Source organism: Hippocampus zosterae, chromosome 7, assembly GCF_025434085.1.
Source record: "Hippocampus zosterae strain Florida chromosome 7, ASM2543408v3, whole genome shotgun sequence".
NCBI lineage: Eukaryota > Metazoa > Chordata > Actinopteri > Syngnathiformes > Syngnathidae > Hippocampus > Hippocampus zosterae.
Window position 1 is genome coordinate 23860576 of NC_067457.1, and position 21086 is coordinate 23881661.

The 21086-nt window shown below is 44.9% G+C and overlaps 2 protein-coding genes across 6 annotated transcripts in view; both read left to right on the forward strand.

The window, feature by feature from the left end:
• The window catches only part of lratd2a (LRAT domain containing 2a), a 151687-nt gene that overhangs the window by 76371 nt on the left and 54230 nt on the right, over nt 1-21086 (forward strand). The window lies entirely within an intron of this gene.
• runx1t1 (RUNX1 partner transcriptional co-repressor 1) overlaps nt 1-21086 on the forward strand; it is a 45826-nt gene that overhangs the window by 2218 nt on the left and 22522 nt on the right. Inside the window, exons 1-2 of one of the 5 annotated variants that reach the window (XM_052070608.1) lie at nt 10210-10568; nt 17350-17606. The exons of 1 other annotated variant lie outside the window; for it this stretch is intronic. Coding sequence is in view for 3 of the 4 variants with exons in the window: in XM_052070603.1 (XP_051926563.1) it covers nt 18585-18798 (214 nt within the window). In the remaining variant the exon portion in view is untranslated. Of the gene's footprint in view, nt 1-10209; nt 10569-17349; nt 17607-17641; nt 18799-21086 lie in introns of those variants that run through there. 3 more of the 5 variants (XM_052070607.1, XM_052070603.1, XM_052070604.1) reach the window with 3 other exon arrangements.

The window sequence follows — 21086 nt, forward strand, 5'->3', positions numbered from 1 at the left end:
ACACAACGCCTATCAGAGTATAACTTCACACTTTCGGTGAGCAAATTTATCACGGTTGTTGATATTATCGCATTTTTGCTCAACAGAGTTGACGTTTCACCAACGGTTTGTTAAAAAAAAAACAAGTTTCATACAAAATGGCCGACTTCAAGTTCAATTTTGGTGCGTGGGACTTTTTCATGTCCATTAATTTTCAGGTTGATTTGTGAAACTACTGATGGGGGGGCCTTGAAAAATGGCTGCTTCAAATCAGAATGGTCAACTTTCTGTCTTTTTTTAATTTATTTTTGCTTCTGAGACTTTTTTTGTGTGTCCTGTCACAACAGACCCAATGTCCTAACGATCAGAGAATCACCTGGAAAGTTCGAGAAATTAGTTTCTCGAATGTTCCCAATCACCCAAATGATGATCAAATTTACTCCTAATGGCCCACGTCCTGTTCAAATTTGGCCATATCAGTCACTGAAACTGTTGTCTGCGACTCATTTGTTTTCTAACTCAACACCACCGAAGGAATTTAGGAGGTCCTGTTTAAAAAAAAAATGAATAAATTAACCCTTTCATGCACCCTGTAACCTGACAACATGACAAGCTGTCCACTGGACTAACCGCTGTCCCTGAAAGGGTTAAACACAGCGCTCACTCCCACACCCCCACCAAAAATCAATCCTCTGCATTCGCGTCCCATCCTTGCGATGTCAAACGCGCACTCTCCCGTTTTCTATTGACATTCTTCTCCCACCCTAGCGGAAAGCATCTCATTCATATAGGCCAGCAACTCTATTAGTATGCTGAGAATTTATCACGTCATTAAGATGCATTGGAGGCACTAATGCTAAATGGCCCCTGCACAGCTCATCTGTGTAATGCATGGCAAAGCCCTTCACAATTAGCAAAAACAGGAGCACACGTGCCGAATGTTTGAGGGTTTATTGCTGTGGAGGTTGAAAAAAAATGCAAATAAAATCCATTTATGATGCGCATAAATACGCTGTGTCACTCGTTTCATCCTGCTTGCTGTTATTTAGCTGTTGCTTATGATATCTGTCGAGCCCCCCTCTCACCTCTCCCCCATCACTACAAAAAAAAAATCATCCACACAGCTAACTAGCTAGCCACATCAGCCACAAATTTGACCGCCGAGTGGATAATTGCATCAGCAGGGATAGAAAAATGGGTGTGGGGTGGGAGATAGGAGGGAACAAAAGCAAGGGCTGGTACAGTACTCACTTAACTGCACCACTCTTGTAATACGATGCTCGCGGTAAATTGACCCCCCCAGGTGTGTTACCCTAAATGGCGGCAATACACCTTGATAAACAATTTTGAAAGCTTTCGCAAGTTAACAAGCAAAGAAGCTCATGGGGAATTTTTTTTTTGCGATATACCGTATTGGCCCGAATATAAGACGGCCCTGATTATAAGACGCTCTTTTTCAAGACTCAAGTTTGAAAAAAAACTTTTGAACACCAAATTAATTTTTATACAGAAAATAATGAGAATACATCTGAAACAAATGATAACAATATATTTGAGAGAAAAAGCATGTTATTTTGCCTCATTCAAATCTTAATATCTGAACATTTCAATATTCATTCAATCACATTTGTAAATGAATGGCTTCTGGTTTTGAAATGTAAATGACATCGTAACCTCTCCTCAGCTGCCGGTTAACCTGGCCGATCTTCGACCTATTTTTCTCCAGATTGTCGCTACGTTTCTCCATTTTCTGTTATCTCTTCTATTATTTTCTTCTTTTTTCTTTCTTACGCTATTTTTTATTTTTCTTCTTCGTGCTACCGCTATTTTTATTTTTATTCTTCGTGGCAGGGGTTCGCTTTGGCCCGGGGAGACAAGTTCAGCATTCGCTTCAATGATATCTGGCACCATCTAGCGTTGTGGATGGGTATAATGTCTGGACCCAAATATAAGACGACCCCCACTTATTTCAATGCAAAAAACACCATCTTATATACGGGCCAATATGGTGTGTGTATATATATATGTTAGCGGTATTAGCGACTTGCTATATAGACAGCTCAGATGCGCAAAGTGTAAATTCTGAGCAGTTTGCACCCCCCAAAAAAATTATCAGGGGAGGTCCCGATTTCTTTGCATACGTATAGCTTAGTGATAAAGTAAAGATAGAAATCAATTTTCTCTTCATACCTGCAGGTCGTCCGGCACTTGGCAGTATAAATTATATAAAATTTTTTAAAAAAGATAAAAATTGTAAATTTCCCCATTGTGGGACAAATAAAGGATATCTTATCTTATCTTAAAAGGCGCCTATTAGCTGAGAGTGAAGGCATTAGCATAAGGTGGTCTTTATGAATGTGTGCAGCAGGGGAATTGAGGAGAGAACATTCCCGCTTCCCCCACCCCCCTCTCCCTCGAAGCACCCGCCGCCCTTCGCCTTGTCCCTGCACTTTATAAACAGCTGGAAGAAGGTCGCAGAGGGGGCAGGGAAGTTGTCGGTGAGCGGAGTGTCACGCTTGCATGAAACTGCGAAGCCATCAGCTACATGTCAGGGCATCTGGCAGCACAAAAAAAAACCCACATTGAGTTAATATTTTATTAAGTGTATGATGTATGCTTCTGTGTGTGTGTGTGTGTGTGTGTGGAGGAGGGGTGTACCCCCCCCCCACCCCCAAGCCGACGGTAAAATGCGGCAGACAGTTATGATGGAAAGATGAAGCCTTTTTTTTGTTAGTTTGGAAGTCGTGAAACACAGCGTTTAGTTAATTGTGGCTTTTGTGATTGCCGATACGGCATGACTCCTTCTTGTGACTGGCTCCAGATCAGCCCTGTTGAACCTCCCCGACCTCTCATGGGATGTTAGTCCCACCCCTATCCCAATCCCCGAGTCTCGCATAAATGCACTTGACGTCGGTCCTGATGCCGCACCGACTCAAAGCCTTCCGCGAACCTGAATGACCAACACCAAGTCATCAACATCAACCTGAAAAGTTTCCGTGATTGGAGCGTGGCTCCCAACCGAGGCTTTGAAGCCACCCGCAATCTTCAAGCAAATGAAAGAAACGCCAGGCAGTACGTTCCCTCTCAAGTGGTTCTATTCGTCATAATTATGTGGTTGTAAAGACGGCCGATGGGTGGGGGGGCCGGGGGGGGGTGACTAAAAAGGCTCTAATCAATCTGATTTAATTAAGTGCAGTCAGTCGCATGAAACGGGCAGAATGGAATTAATAAGCACATTGTGGATTTGCATTTTAAAGTGTGTAATTATGCCAATGGCGGCCGCCTTGCCTGCGCACCTTTTCCACCACCGGGACAAAAGAGAAATTCTCTCTTGATTTGATCTGGCAGTGGAGACGCGAGCGGAAGAAATGATGTCAGCCAGTGGTTTTATGATTGTCGCGTTGAACAAACATACGTATATATATTTTTTTTAAAATCAACATGACAATCGCAATTCATTCATTTCCGTTAAATGAGATCTTCTTAAATCAGGGGTGTCAAACTCATTTTTTGTCGCGGGCCGGTGCAAAATCTTAACGTTATTTATCACCAATGACAATTTACCATTTCGGCACACATTACAGCAAAACTCGTGATACAGTATTCGACACACGTGATTTGCTCCCGCACGCCACATTAAATGATGTGGGGGGCCGCGTCTGGCCCCCCGGCCTTGACTTTGACACCTGTGCCTTAAGTTGAAGGTTGCAAAATTCAAACCTTTACAGTTTTGTGACACGCTTTCAAACATTTTGTTGGCTTTTTAACCCGAATCCAACCATAATTTGGAACCTAACTTGACACTGTCATTTGCCTCATCCCAACCTCACCCAAGCGTTAGCCTCACTCAACCTATCGTCATTTCCGCCATCCCCGAATTTCCAGAATGCAGTGCGCCCAAAGCAGTTTTCTGTCGACTTATCCACCAATCTGTATTATTTTCTATTTCTGACATCCATCCAACCGCTTCGTCGCCATTTAACGGCGGGCCGATTGGTCTCCCGTCTTGTCACTCGCGGAGGATGCCGGTTTCGGCCGGCCACCGCCAAGCCATAAAAGTGGCGCTCGGCTCTGCCAGGGCGCACGAGCACAGCGGCGTAGCATATGGGGCAGATTTAATCGGCATCGTTTCATTTCCCGCTTTCATCGGCTCCGCGCCAGATAGCGCCGGTCTGGGAGCACTGCCGCGCTACCACCCAGGAAATGTGACAGATAAGACCACTCGTGTAATGAAATATATATATTTATATATATATATATTTTTTTTTTTTTGTCAAGCTCATAACCAGCCATTTTTTTTTTTTTCTTTGCGATGGCACAGAAATGCAGCTCAAAAAAATCCAAGAAGCAAATTAACTGTGTGTTGATTAGCAGCAAGATGGTTGTCAGCGGCATCTGGGAGAGCTGGCGGGAACGACGGCGATAACGTTGATGTGCCCGACAGTGTAAATCCTCGTTGCTGTGACCAATCTTATCATCTTTCTGTTAAAAGGGACACACACACACAAGTGTGCGCACTGCCTAATGGCTTTTGAAATGCCATAAACGGGAAGGTTGCCCCCCCTCGCCCCCCCCCCCACACTTCCCCCGGACCATGATTGCTGAAAGCGGCCGCGTTGCTTGCGGTCCAAGGATGGTGGATGATAATGAAGTCCGAAACCCCGCCCACTTGCATGAAAGGTCGTCACGCTAGCTAGCATTCCAAGTGGCCACGTGTCGGACGCTCCTTCGGCCTTGGAAAGGGAAACGAGCGCTTTGGATGTCATTTCAGCGGTTTTCAAATGCTGTGCATTATTTTAGCAGGCGATTGTTTGTGTTGCGTGTGGGAAGGGAGGAAGGACGACGCGCTTTGCTGTCCTTCCATTCCAACATGGTCATTGAATGGCAAAGTGAAGCTTCAAGTGAGGGTTTCAAGCTTAGGTTAGGTTCGTTTAAAAAAAAAAAAAAAGGGAAAAACCATTTTAAAATATTTTTTTTTGTGATTGTCCTCCTCCCTTCCAATGTATATTGAATTGAATTTAATGAATGTATTTAATGTATTTAATGAATGTAAATGCACGGCAGGATGCGTTAATAGTTGGGTGAAAAGAGCCCCCCCCCCCCCCCGCCCCGCCCCTCCCGCTCTTTGTCAAGTGTTTTTCAGAGCTTTGATTGCAATTTGGCACAAAGAATGATTTCATTGGGGCTCCACGGTGGTCCAGGGTGGTCCCACCGTGTTGCCCTTTGTTGTCGCCAGTGTCTCTCGCGTACGATACGAAAGCATCCGATGGAACAGGATATGACACGATACGATCGGATGATATATGATGCGACGTGATCTCGTACGTGAAGCTAGGAATTGGCCGAGATGCGGCGGCGCGCTGCGATACGATCAAGCAAAGAAATGCTCCATCAATTTGCGGCGGTAGCAATTGGCAGAGGTCAAAACTCTTTCAAGACACTTTCGCGTGCTATTCAACGTAAGACGACAGTAGATCCAATCCCATAACTCCTTTCATGTTTTGTCCTCTACGCACCACGATGATTCTTCTGTGACAGGTTAATTCAGCAGGATTTTTTTTTTTTTTTAATCACCGTCCCTGACTTTCTTTCTTTCCAATTAACCTTGTAAGGCCTTTAAATTAGAACTGGTCGCCTCGTTTTTCGTCTTTTTTTTTTTTTTGGTGCCTTGTTTTTAATCAAGCATTCAAGTCAGGCTGAATGACTTGAGGACAACCAAGGAGGGGTTTAGAAAAAAAAAGTTGTCATCACCTTGGCCGCAAATTGTTAATCTCCAAAAGGATTTACTTACCCGCCTGCAAAGCAATTTTCTCCCGTCAAGTCGTGTCAGTTCTTTGTGCTGCCGCACAGGAATTTGGCCTTACAACACTGAATGCCATCCGTTGAAATAAATGACACGGCATATAGGTGGGGGGGGGGGGGGGGGTGTGACTTAAATTAGTTTTAAAATATCATGACTTGTTTGATTCAAAGGAATGTCAAGGTCCAAATGCAGCTTCTTATTGTTGGTGGGTGAGGGGGTGGGGGGTGGGTGCGTGGGATTAAAAAAAAAAAATTAAAAAACTACACAAGCCGTTTTCCAGATAAATGATTAAATAAAGTGGAATGACGCAAAAATCTCAAAAACGATTTTCACCAAGAAAAATTTGAACCGGCTTGAGCCAAAAAAATTTTTTTTAAAACGCTTCATTCATTATTTTGTGTGTCGGCATTATCATGCAAAAACAACCAAAGCAAAAAAAAAAAAATTTGTAGTTTATTATTTAGCAAGATTGTACAATTTAGTCACAACTACGAACTACATAACCATTCCCCACGAAACTAAAATTGTAGTTTAACTCGCAGTTTTAGATAAAAAATTACATCTCTGACTTGCATGAAAAATTGTTGTTGAACAGGATTACGCAAAAGTTACAAAACTTGAATGAAGGAAAGTCTGTTTTCGGTGTGAAGGTTTGCTAAGTAGCAAGCTTACAGTTTGTGAACACAACGTGTACTTGTGTGAAACAAAACTCGAGCTCATTCGTCAATTCCTTGATTTATGTGACAACCAAATTGTGTGAGTGACTGACATCGAAAAAACAAAAGCCACTTCTGTGTTGTTGTTTTTTTTGGGGCTACATGAAAAAAATGATTTGGTTAAAAAAGTTACACAAAAACCATGGCTTGCCGTAGGCTACTCAAATTTGAACCATTTTTAGTCCCTTAATTCCTTCATTAACAGGATTACGCAAAAACGAGAACTGCTTTCCACCAAACTCTAATTTGAGTCTATTAGTAAACTAACAAGATCCCGTAAAATTCCTTAACTCTTTCATTCCACAAGACGTACAAAATTAGGCCCTGCCTACCAAGGACGTACTTGTACGTCTCAGTCTTTTTTGGGGGGGTCATAGAGAGGAGGAGGGTCTGATGCAATCTGTGAATGAGAATAAGCCGTTTGCATTGTAATTCATGTAAAAAGCGACCACTAGGTGGCAGTGGTGCCTCACATGCTTGAAATGCATACTTTTACAAAAAGCTCCTTTTCTCCGTTTTGTTGCCCAGGGATCGCCATTTTCATGAAATTTAGCCATTTTGTAATGCCGATTGCTGAAGAATGGAAAAAGATAGATTTTTTTTTCAGCTGAAAGAAGAGAGTCCAAATTTTATTTTGTTTATATATCATTAGAACCAAATATTCCGTGGGCAAGATCAGTCCAAATCCAGTCAAACGCTGGGATTGAGGGGGTTGCTCCAGTGAAAATGGCTGCGATTGAATGAGTTGGAGCATAAACCTCTACTGAATGCTACGCTAGCTCAGTCGCGGTAAAGTTCATCTGACATGATATGAAAATTGACGTACAACCATCAAAAAATAAATAAAATACACACACCCACGCACAAACACACTTACGCAAACAAACAAACAAACAAACAAACAAAAAAGTTCAACAACAGGCTGTGCGGATGCCGCTTCTCTCCTGACAATCGCAGCGAAACATCTTGACGGCCGGAGGCGTGAAGAGGATAGGCGGTGAGGAAACCTGTAATGGAAGAGCTAAGAACGGCTTTGTGTGTCTTTGCACGTGTGTGTGTGTGTGTGTGTGATATAGTGGTGCAGGGGCAGCAGGAAACACACAGTGCCTGTTTTTGCTGCCAGGGGGGGTTCCTGGAAGTCAAGCGCCCGGTGCGATCGGAAAGGCGCACGGACACACATGCATGCACAGGATATCTCGCCCCCGAAACGGGAAAAACATGCTGCGTGCGATACACATGCACACAGACAAGCAGACTTCCTGCATTTTGCCACCTACTGGGCGGCCACCTGTGTCACGAAGCTGTCGGACCCCCGCGCGCGAGGAAAACAAGCGCCCTGTTGACAGTAAACAAGTGTCATTCAAAGACGGCCCCGGGTCCCGCGGCCTGTCGTCCGATCAAGGAGGAAAGCGAGCACGGTGCGGCTTCAAGATGGCCGTTTCCTGCTCCGTATACATTATAAAGAGGGCATGAGCGTTAAAAGACAACCGTAACAAGACTTTTCATATAATTCGGTGTTTTAAAAAAAAATCTGGCAATTCCTACCTTAATAAAAAAATACCGTATTGGCCCGAATATAAGACGGCCCTGATTATACAGTAAGACCCTCTTTTTCCAAGACTCAAATTTGAAAAAAGACTTTTTGAACACCAAAACACCAAAATAATTACAGTTCGCTTTGGCCTGGGGAGTCCAAGTTCAGCATTCGCTTCAATGATATCTGGCGCCATTCTAGTGTCGTGAATGGCTATAATGTCTCGACCCCGAATATTCTTCTATATTCTATATAATCTTATTTCAATGCAAAAAACAGTCTTATATTCGGACCAATACGGTACTTAAGTACAATATATCTCCCTTGAATATAACATGCTAATGCTTGATTTTGATTTCGCCCGCGACATTTTTCAAACCGCGCCAACGTTATCGTCGGTTGGTGCGCCTCGCCTGCCGCCCCGTCGCCTGCGACCGCACTCTGCCCCGCCCCCAAACATCTTTGTCTGCATGCAGACGAGGCGACAGAAGGCAAGATAGAGAAGAGGAGCGGCGCAACCGTTGCTGCTAATGGCGTCATATTCCTCCTTGTGGAGATGCGGCCGAGGGAACAATCCGCTCCGCCGGGGAGGCAAAAAAAAAAAATCTGCCCAATATTTCTCTGTGCATCTGCAGACAATAGCGCTCGCTTGACAGGTCGAAGCATCTCGCTCGACCTGCGACGTGACAAAGAGATCAATCTGGGACATAGTGTGGGTATAACAATTCTACACCCCCCTGATGAAATGGTTTTGCGATATTGAAAAAAGAAAACCCAAAAAAAGACAAGGATAAATAATTTCAAGTGTGTTAATGGGCTTACGGTTGGCAGCTGCTTCTGAAAGTCGCCTTTGACTGACTCTGCGGACCAGATGATTTCCAGATGGTGCGGCCTACATGTTTGCCTGAGGTCACTCGCCCAGGCGTCCACATGCAGTGCGTGCGCGCGGGGCTGTGACGCGGTGCGCAGTGGACAGATACACACCAGTCAAAAACGCCCTCAAGCTTCCAGCTGGTTCTTGTCCGCACCAGCTTGGCCATAATGAGTGATAATTCCCCACTTAGACTTCCAATGTGATTCCCGAGCAGATGATGAGTGACGAAGCTCTCGGGCTGCGACCTCCCGCAAGGAAACGCGTTAGAAAACGACAACGACGAGGTGCTAGCGTTGGAATGGTCAAAAATCCAATTCTCAACTCCCCCTCTTGGACTCATAAACATGAACGAGCGAGTGAGCAGTGGGGCGATACAGTTCCACTCCAGTCCTGTTGGGGCAGTGCACATTACAAAGTTGGTTCCACCTGCCATGCAACGAGAAGTTAACCTTTAAACCTGTAGCTTTGTGGAAATAATGGTAGTTTTTGCGCTATGCTGCAAATAAGACTTTAGCTTCTTTTTAGCGCCGTTATCTTCCTGAAATTCGGATATTTTAACTTTATAGAAATTGATTGGGGTGGGGTTTTTTTTGGTTCAATCCGTCAATGTCATTTTTCCCTGATTATAAATAATTATCCATCCATCCATTTTCTGATCCGCTTTATCCTCACAAGGGTCACGGGGTACGCTGGAGCCGATCCCCGCCGCCTTCGGGGAGTGGGCAGGGGACACCCTGAACCGGTTACCAGCCAATCACAGGGCACACAGAACACGAACAACCATCCACGCTCACACTCACACCTAGGGACAATTTCGAGTGTTCAATCAGCCTGCCATGCATGTTTTTGGAATGTGGGAGGAAACCGGAGTACCCGGAGAAAACCCACGCAAGCCCTGGGAGAACATGCAAAGTACACACAGGGAGGCTGGAGCTGGAATTGAACCTGGTACCTCTGCACTGTGATGTTGACGGCCATATTATAAATAACTATTTTTGCATAATTGCAATATAATATTAAATAATATTTTACATAATTGCACATTTCCCCAGTGTGGGACAAATAAAGGTTATCTTATATTATTTCTCCCCAAAAAACGTCCTTATCAAATTAATTTTGATTCTTGCATTCCTTTCTAATTCTTTGTAAATGGGTCGAAAACATTGACGGTGAACTTTTTTTTAAATTTTCTTTTTATCTTTCTCATGATTTTTGCTAAAACTTTATTGAGGTCCAATCAGAGAGCGAGTCGCTGCTCTTGGCCCCGCCCCCTCGCCACCTGGCGTTGCGTGCGCAGCCCGTCCAAATCAGACAGAGCACCGCTGCTCTGCCACACAAGCGCGGCGAGCGCGTGTGCCAAATTACCCCCCGAACGGGAGTCGTCCTCCTTCGTCGACGTTTGCACGGATTTCGGGAGCCTGCCTGCCTCCTGTCCCCTTCCCTTCACTTGTCACACGCTTCCGCTCGCCTGCCCCCCTTACAACCTCCCCCCCAACCCCAACCCCCACTCCCTCCATACGGACTTTTTGGGAAGTACACGCCGTCGAGAGTGAGCCTCCATCCGGCTGCGGCGCCCCGCAGCCGCCGGTGCCTTTCCCGAGAACCGCCCCGCAAATCCCACACAGACGTGCCGCATGGTGGGAATCTCCGACTCCTTTCAGTGTAAGTCGTGTTTTTTTATTATTGCTTTTGTCTCCTTGTTTTTTGTTTATTTTTTTCCTCCGTCACAAAATGATGACAGTTGGATGTGGGGAGACGTGGAAGGATTTGAGGTGTGCATATGATGCTTTTTTTTCCAAGAAGTAGACAGCACCTGGCTTGCTTGCTCCTGCACATTTGCTCACAAAACCGCGATTTTCAAAAATTCTCATTTGAAAGTCTTTTTTTTTTTTTTTTTTTTGCACGATGCGTTCCTGTATGGGTGTCACTGCGTGGGGCTGCCTCCCTCTATCTCTGTCTGTCTGTTTGTGTATGACTGTACTGCAGTCTAACGGGTTCCTGGCTGTGTTTGGACCCCAATGGGAGTATTGTTGATTTGTTTTTATACGCGCAGATGTTGTTGGTGTGATGTTACAATGATGCAACTGATGAGATAAATAGTTATAAATGGCGCCCCCTCCCACACCTTTTTTTTTTTACATTGCATACATTTTTCATTTGTGCAGAATTGTTTATTGGCAACAATACTGGGAATTGTTTAGTGGGTCAGGCTATTACCTGGAGTGATATATGTTTGTGTGTGTGTGTGTGGAAAAGGGGAATAACTGAAAGGTAAACAAAGAGTGCAGGTTGTTACTTTGTATGTGTGTGTGGTGTGTGTGCATGATTGCATCCATCTCTCACAAACACACACACACACACACACAGTGTATAAACAAGCTGGTGCTAGCTGAACACTGTCTTGCGGCGCTCACATCCCCTTGCAAGCATCCACTAGTGCCGCTTCCATGTGGCCATCTGCCTGGACAGCAGCCCACCGCACACCTGGCACACGCTGCCCATGCAAGCAAGCCCCCCCCCCCCCCACCCCCTGTTCCCCCTCCCCCTCCTTATTGGGCCACGAGGTCAAACACGCATGCACGCACATGGCCTTGCAAACATGTTGTGGCTGCACGCCGGAGCGGCGGAGAGCCTGATTATTTGTCTCGATTATTTCCTGTGGGAAGAAAGGCAAATTCTGAGCTTTCTTCTTGGTAAATCCGACGAAATATGCTGGAAAATCTAAAAAATTCCCCCTAGAGTTCTACCAAAAAAAAAAACAACTACTTTTTATATCACCTTGTGAAAAATGCCATTTTCCTACTAATTTCACACTTTTTATCTGCAAGAGCCTTTGACTAAATTTAGTAGGACTGTGTACAAAAAACAATCACTACAATTCTTCTTTTTATTTTCACTGAACGATAGTGATGCATTTGACTTTTTGTTGTACCTCATGCATGTATGGATTGGAAGGACTTTGCCAACTCTCACATTGTGTGTTATTGACAGAAGTGCGTGAGTGTGTGTGTGTGTGCGTGCGCATTTGTGTGACGGTGTCGATCAATACACCCATCGATGGTTATCAGCGAGAGAGTGGTGCTCGTCGCCGCTTATTGAATTTCATCAGCGGTGAAAGAGGGTGTTAAGGGACTGGGTGTGTGTGTGTGTGTGTTATTGAGCTTAGAAGTGTGCCTACATGAGGGTCTTACTTAATGTCAAGAGTGAGCACAACAGCACCATTTTATTGGCGGGTGGGAATGTTAGCCGCTAAGCGCTAACGGTTAGTCCCATTTTGCCAGGGCAAAAATCCCGCCAGGTAAAGTGAGTCTTGACTAATTTTCACGCAAGTCAAGTCGAGTACATGCTTTGGTTAAGTGAATAATAAAGCAAGTCGTGTAATCTTATTTGCAGTTTGCGCTCAGTGTTAGCATGTAGCGTCAACGCTATCTGGACTTTTGTATTTTTGACCAGCTCAAGGGTAACGAAACGCAGAAGTTGATTTTTTTGGGGGGGGGGTTTCTTGTGGCAGATGACCGTTGATGTCCGACTTGTTGTATCTTTAAGCTCCCGCAAACCTTCAATGTGGAATCTTTTTCCCTGATTTTTATCCGAAACGCAAATCTCCAGTCTACATTTTCAAAAGCAGAGCGCTCCCGCAATCACACACACTTCAGTACAAGTGACTTGAGTCTCCACACCACTGAGGTTAAATTTGTCGGAATGTGACAAACTGACCTACAAGGGTTCAGAAATGATGCGACAGATTATTTCCAGCTCTATAATGACCAATTTCTACCATTTGTAGTCCACAAACGCATACGCAGCTCTCCCAAGGCGCTTTCTACAGACTGGGATTGAGTCGCACGCACTCGCTAATTAACTGTACTTTCTCGGACGCTTGCTCGCACACACACACACACACACACAGATGTCTGTCCTGTCCCTCTCGCACTGTTTATTTTCCTGCCTCCATCTGGAGTCTGCTGATATTGTAATCGCCCTAATGCACATTGCCTTCCCTTCATACACACACACACATACACACACACACACACACACTGTGCCCATCCTGACAAGCCCCTTTTCTTATTTTCTTCTTATTCCAAAACGATAAGCTGCTGGATGTGATTGTGTTAGTGTGCAGGTGTCTGTACGGTCTGTCAAAAAAAAAAGTGAAGATGTTACCTGGTATTACCTCAGTTCTGCACAGAAAAATTGGAGAGATAATGACAAGAGTGTGGGAATGTGTATGTCTGTGTTTTGGGGAAGGATTCCGAGGTTTAACCCTTTCAGGGACAGCGGTTATTATAGTGGACAGTTTATCAGGTTACAGGGTGTATGAAAGGGTTTAAGAGAGCTGAAAACGCTCCTGACAATATTTCATTTTGTATTCTAGCCACAGTACTAGGTGATGAGCAAATCTGTATCAAGCCGATATCGGCCGTATTTCAATCTGCAGTACAGGATCGGTTACTTGATACTTAAAGGCCAAGGAAATCTGACGTAAAGTCCTCATCACCGGTAGTTGGTGATCGACTGCGGTGTTTTGACCCATGGGCAAATTTTCACGTGGGTCGCAACCAAAGAAGGGTCTTTGTTTATAATCGTTTGTCAGGGTGTTTATTGAAATGTCATGTATCGATAGCACTCGTTGTATCGGTGATTCAGTGAATGCTTGTACTGGTATCGGGGTAGAGAGAGGGGGAAATGAAATGAAATATGCCTCCTTTTAATTAGTAAGTAGTAAGTAATTTGAAAAAAAAAACTTCCATTTATTTTTACCGATGAACGAAATTTTTAGTGGATGTAAAATTCTTCAAAATTCTTGGTAGAACTGACTGCAGTCATTCTGAAAAAAAAAATGTTATTTGTGAATATTTGTTTCATCAGCATTCATTGATGTTGACAGAATATACTGACATTTCCACTAATTACAGTGCATGTTTTGTTCAAAAATCTTCAGAATTTTTGGTAGAATGGACCCCGTTCAAAAGGATGATTTTTTACATCTAGGACATAAAAAAAGGGGAAAAACCACACCATTGATTCAGAAAAAAAATTACAAATGCCATGACAGTAGGTAACATTTTTGGTCATCCCAAAAATGCAAGTGCTACACTAATTACAATGCCCTTTTTTGGTCCAAAATCCAGCCATTTAAAACAAAAACACCTCACCGTCTACTGTTATTATTGCTTCAACATTTGAATCTTCTTGTTTTTTTTAGTAATATGGAAGACACCCTTTTTTTTAATCACCCCTGCAAAAATTCTTGTTTTTTTAAAATTCTTCATCTGACTCCATTTGCCATGATAATTATCTTGACATCACTTCAATGTGCATAGTGTTGTATCGTATTTTTGGAAATCAGCATTCAGACATTTTCTGGCATAAAGACTTTTTCGCAACAACAACAAAAAAAAGTCCTTTTCCCACTCATCAATAGCAACCTGTTGTTGCACATAATATCAATACGCATTTGTGACCCGACTCTGAAACGGAATAAAATATTTGACAAAGGTGGCCGGGTGGCAGCGTTTTGTGTCGCCGGCATACAATAGCCACCCACTGTCTTGTTGACGCGTCTGACAGCCAGTCTCCCACATGAAAAAAAAAAAAACAACGGCAATTATTTCACGGCTATTGTGGAAAGTGCTTGAAAGGAAAATGGGTGCAGACGTTTTGGGGACAAACACAACGGTCAATTTTCTCTCCATGCAGTCGAGAGTTAAAAGCCTTATTTTGTTTAACTTAGTCTAAACCAGGAAGTGGTGCAATTACAGAAGATTGTCATATCGGGAGGAAAGTGCAGCGTGATGCCACACCAAACAAACAATTTAATTTGGTGCGCGTTGCTCTCCGGAAAAGTTGTGCTGAAAATGGCGAAACTCGTTCGGGTCAGTCGACAACAAGAATTTAGTCGGAAAGCTCAGTTATTTTTACATGATTCCATATTTTGGCACAATTACATCATGTAAAAGGCTGTAGCTAACAAATATTGGTGGAACTGATTATGTTTCCGATTAGCTCCTGGATTTGAACAACAAAATGTGTGTATGAGGTGGCGGTCTTTTTAAAAGGCGAGGCCTAGCCCAGTGAGTGACGTGGGAGTCGGCGAATCAGAATGTAGACGTGGCTGTCGTGGCTTCAGACAAGCGGCTAACTGCTAATTGGCTAACTGTTAGCCAGCCATTAGCCGGGCTGCGTGATGAGTCTGGAAAAAAGTTTCCAGGTCGAGGTTTTGCATCAAAATGTTTTTTGAATTATTCGATTAATCGGTTCTGCCTGAAATGTTTATATTACTTTCTAAAATGTATTTCAACAATATTCACCAAATGGGAATGGGGTGTGTGCGGGGGATACGTTATTTGAAATGAAAAGAAATCGACAAAATCCGTCAAAATTCTTAGAAATGACTCCATGGTGTTTATTTAGTTGACAATATTTTGATGCAACTTTTAAAATTGTCTTTTTAATCACGATTCATTCATCCAGAGGGAATTTTTTTATTCGCTGTGCAAATAATTTCTCAATAGAACAGATTTTTTTGTTGTTGTTGAAAATATTTTTTATGTGAAGACGAAAAAAAAATCTGACAAAATAGACCAAGGAGATACCATTTATGCGGTGACGAATATTCCGTGCACAAAAACTCCCGTCATCAGACGATAAATCCCCGGCAAGTATTCCATCGGGACGCAATGATGTCGAAGCGCCCGTCGACATTGCGACGTTTACAGCATTTTGCTTGAGCTACTCCCAGATTTTGAAAAGCTTCTTCGCAGGCGCGTTTGTCCGAGATGTTTTTTCTCCATTTGCGCTCGACCAAATGACTCCCGCAGACACAATAAAAAAAAAATTTCGGGTAAACCCTTCCTACCTCGGAATATTTTTTCAGATGTTGCGAGATGGTTTGGCTTGCGTGGCGATGATTCCTTAGCCATCTGTTTCTAGCCACGCCGCCACCTCTGCCTCTTTATCAACATCTGCTTTTGGCTAACCCCCTCCCCGGCCCTCCCACGCCACTTAACTACTGCTGCCTCACACATGTGCTAACCATTAGCGTGTCATAGTATTGAGAAAGTGTAATAAGTTTCTGTCTTTCACTCGTTTTTTGGGGGGGTGGGGGGGTTAGTTGTTTCCATAACTGCAAACAATTTAGTGGTTTTTACACATCCCCGAATGAATACGACTTGCTGCCTGTGCCGTGTTAGCTGTTAGCGACCTGAAGCCTTTACAGCTTGATCTGGATTTGGGATCGTGTCGCTTGCTAGCGCACCTGCTAAAAGCGCAGGACGACACACACCACCGCAGTTGACGGCTCAGCTCACCTGGCGGTTGAATCGTCGGGTCTGAAAGTGATAGAGAAAGTTTGTTGCCCGAAGAAGGGGGACAAGATGTAGAACCTGGAGTTTTTGTGAAAGGCACTGGCCGTCCGTCAAAGCTGGCTTTTTCCCTTGGGTGAAAGGTACCATCGCAAAAAAGTTGGGCCCAAGTTTGCACGCAGGTTAGGTTGGTTTTATTGATCCCAACCATACCCAAACAAAATTGATTCTGATACTACTGCCAAAAGCAGGAACTGTCTCTTATTGCTTTTGCCAGTGCCGCTCTTTGTTGTTAGGTCGGCAGTTAGCTTTATTGACACCCCCGCCCCCCCGAACCCCCATCTCACCGAATCTCGACTGCCTGTGATCACGTTATTCTGATCATCATATCGGGTGAAGAACATTGTTGTTGTTGTCGATGTTGTTTTTAGTTATTGTCAGCAGCTCGTGAAGGAAAAAGAGGCACAGGGAGAGATGTGGAGACGTTTTGCAGGGAAAGCTGAAAAGCGACGACATACTTTTGCCTTTTTTTTCCACCTCAAAATCTGATAGTACACATGTTAGACATCACTCTTTGTTGGATTTTGAACAGGGATTAGGGGACAATTGACTTTTTGTTTTGTTTTTTGTCATTTTGGTTTTTTGCCAGGGTGACTGAATATTTTGTAGCTGCGAGGCGATGTGCCTTGGTGATATGTGGATCTACCAAAAAATCTGCTAATCGTTGTAAGGGAAAGTGACGTATTCCCTTTTCTCCGAACGTAACACAAAGTCACACACGGCAGTCCCAAAAATTGCAAGCGGAGCCCCAACGGGCTCGGAACGCAAAGCGTGCGAGAAAACAGTCCAGCCGCCACAACTGCATGGAATGTTTCCACAAAAATAGCCGCCGCAATCACAGCGCCGGTGACGGAGCCTTGATGGAAAACAGCGCCGGCCCGGGCAACAGGAACCGGGTCGGCTACACAATAGGCCTTCAGAATGAGAGGAACCCAGATAGCCGTGCCGCTCAGGAACCAGAAGAGGAACCTGGAACAGGAGAGGATGGGCGCCAGGCGGGAACGCGGGCTGCTCAGGATGTGAGCATACGGATGGCGCTCAAGATGTTTTTTTTTTTTTTTTTTTCCTGCCCACAGGCGATTTGGGTCGCGGATGCAGAATGGTTGATGGCACCGGGAAAGGCGAGCCTCCTCCCGGCTTGTCCTGGCCGTCCTATCTGGCTTCCTCAGAGGGCCCCGCACATGTGAAGGAAGAACGTTGCTCCACTTGTGCACTTTCCAAGAAGACGTTGTGCCGAATTTGTGCTCCAAGCTGAGGCGTGTCGCATATCAAGAGCTGGCAAAGCGAGACCAAACATCAAAAATTGATCCAGAAAAAAAAAAATCACCTTATTGTGAGTCTGCGGAGGAGGAGTGAGAAGCCTCGTGCACGGCCATCTTACCCAGCACGCCGTGGAAATGCAACATTTATTTGTGTGTGTGTGTGTGTGTATCCAACATTAGCCTCCACCAGGGAGAGCTGTGACAACCCCCCCCCCCCTTCCCCTGAATTGAGTCTCATCATATGTGTTGTATGTCTTGAAGCCGCTGTTTTTCCTTTCAACAGCCTGACGTGATACAATCAGTAGCGGTCGGGGGTCCGGATGGCGTTCTTATCCTATTTACGCTCTCGCTTTATTGATTATTGGCCACCCCGGGAGGTGGCAAGCCCAAGCGAACAGCTAGCGGCTGGCTGACGCGTGAATACCAATGAGTGTGAAGGCAAAAAAAAAAAAATTTAAACAAATTGAAGACGTCATCGAGAAAGTATTTTCACGACCAAATTGCGCACCGCTTTATTCGGCGCCGCGTCCATTTTGGAGACAATTTAAGACCTTTAAGTGCGCCCTGTGGTTGTGAAATTACAGCTTGTTTTTTTTTTTTTTTTTGGCGCTGGGTTAAGAATAACCAAATTCAAAGCTGCCGGGTTCAAGATAACCCACCAAGGCAAACAACACAATCTGCCTTTAACCTGTATCGGGTTATTTTAAATCCAGCAGTTTGTATTGATTTGAAACTCATCACAGAGTCTTCATGCCAAAATTTGGTTGCCGACTAGCAAATGTGGCATTTTTCGCTGCCAAGTCCCGTTTTGTTTGTCCTTGCGCACAAAAACACGCGCATCCTCTCTGTCTTCTTTGTGTCTGCGTTGTTGTTATGATGACATTTGTCGCGGCTTCTCTTACGCCTCCCGCCTCCATTACTGGCAGCAGAAGAGGCCACCGGGGAGCGCGTCGGGCTCGTTGGCTCGCAGTCGTCTGCGCGCACCTTCTCACGCACACGGGCGGATAAACAGAGGCTTTTGCTGCCTTATTTTCTGTGTGTGTGGACATATGTTCATCAAAATGTCTGGATGGCACGGCAGAGTGCTGCGCGGTGGGCGTGCCAGTACCCACCACAGAAGAAGAAGAAGGAGGAGGAGGAGGGAGATGACGGGAAGTGGTCGGGGATCGATATCACGTCCATTAGTTGGCGCGGGTGCAGCCTCGCCGATGAGCTCGAGCAGCAGCGGCGGCGGATTCCGCATCGCACGCAGACGGGCTTCAGGTTAGGCCGTGAAAGCGCTTCATTTTTCGTTGCTAATAAGCGTTTTTTTTGGGAGGTCACGTGCCCAGCTCACGTGGAGCGTTTCCATGGCGACGGGGATTGTTTTTGTGGTAAAATAGGTGAAACGGAAGATGCGTATTTGTGGCGAAAGGCGGCTTTCGTGTTCGGACGGAGCCATTGCGGGCGTCCATTTTTGCAGAAAATTGGGTTCATGTATTTTTTTTTTTTTGCAGTATTCTGATTTTTTTGGGGTGGAAATCTGGACCTGTTTTTTTTCCAGATTTGGTCTTTTGTTTGCAAAATGAAACACGGACGATGCCGCTTTTTTATTGTCAAATAGTTTCATGGATTTAAAAAAAAAAACCCGATACATACTAAAAATTATACTAAAAACCAGCATTGCTTTTCATGTGTACACACACCCCAAAAAAAATTGGAGGTGTTCGTCCATGGAAGCGAAAGCAAGGGCAAGCAAAATGCCAGCGGCGCGCAAAGTCGTGGCGGTGCACAGATGGCGAGCTGTCAGCGCCCTGGCGCCCATGCGCCCGCCCCGGCGTCCCGACTGTGCATTCATGCGCGCGCTCGCGCACGCGTCTGTGCCCTCCGAGCTTGCGGATGCGTACGTCGCAGATGGCGCGGGCTCGCTGGACGCCGACGCCGCGTGCCCGGCTGGGGGTGGTGGGGCACAGTTGGCGTCGCCAGCCACTATGCAGCCCCCAAACGCCAAACCACACACCAAGTGTACCTGCTGCCAGCTGCACTGTGGCAATACTGCAGGTGTTGCGTTTTTGGAGTTCGGCTTTCGTTCGTTATTTGTTGGGGAAAAAATAAAATGTCACTTTTTGTTCTCTGGCCAAAGACGATTTAATTAATACTCGGGCGCCATCTCGTGCAATCTGGAGTTAGAGTTGAATCATTTCACTTCAGGATGCTGTCGTTGATGTGACTATTTAAAAGGCGGGGCCTGGACCGGTGAGTGACGTGGGAGTCGCTGAATCAGAACGTAGACATGGCTGTCGTGAGGTGAGGCTTCAATATTAAGAAAAGATTAAGAAAACCTTTATTAGTCTCGCAATGGAGAAATTCCAGATTCACAGCAGCAAAGTTATGAAAGGAAGAAGTAGAACAACAAAAAAATAGGAGCTGCTGGAAAGGCAGCCACTCTCGCGGCGCCATTTTGAAGTCAAAATAACACAAGACAACACATAGGACAGAGACAGTCGTGCAATCTTCACCACTTTTCTGCATACACTTTGTTGTCTGAAGCAGTTCTAGATGAAAGAGGAGAGGATCAAAGTGTCCTTTCACCAGTGGATCAGAGACATCATGCTGAAAAATGTGCACACGTCTGCTACAAGCAAAGTTTTGAAAGCAAACACGAAGCTGTAGCGTCCGTTGACGAAAAGAGATTAGTTCACTTCTCCTGTTCCACATAATCCGCTTCAAACTCCAAGCCGCGACTCCCAGCTCCAAGTCCGCATCGGCACTCCGCGCCAACGCTCCTTTCTTCTCATCGTCGTATTGTGTGATGTGCCAGACGTTTTTGGCACTCCTGACATCTGCACGCAATTGCAACCCCTGATTGGGTTGCGTGTCAATTATTTGCAGATTTTTCTCTGTTTGGATATACAGTTGTCATTCTTCAAAGTCAAAAGCCTCCGACTTGAATCTGTTCTTTGTTGCCTTTCGAAATGACCTTCGCTGCCAGCTTACTTTTCACCATGATGGATCAAAAGTCATTGTAGCGCTGAAACGGTTTTCAGGTTCCAGAAAAGACCATCAATACTGATTGCGCATGTTGATTAGGTTTTTTTTGTGGTTTGTTTGGGGTTTTTTTTTTCGAATAAATTGGTGGTGGTCCAGTGCTGAGCGCGTCGACCTCATGGTGCAGAGGTTGTGGGTTCAATCCCGGGGCTCTGGCTTCCCTGTGTGAAGTTTGCATGTTCTCCCCGGGCCAGTGTTGGTTTTCTCCGGGTACTCCGGTTTCCTCCCACATTCCAAAAACATGCATGGCAGGCTGATTGAACACTCTAATTTGTCCTGAGGTTGTTCTCAAATCTCTCAACTCAAATGTATTTACAGAGCCCTTTCAAAAAGCCATCGCTGCACACACAGCAGAGGCCCCAGCATTGAGCCCTGTGGCACACCACATGACAGAGGAGCAGTACGTGACTCAGAGCCAAAGCTGACACAAAAGTTGAACGACTAGTTGTTTATTTGCTGTTGTTTTTGTTTTGTTTTTTAATCAAATATAATGTGGTGAAAAGTAGTCAGGTGATTAAACCATT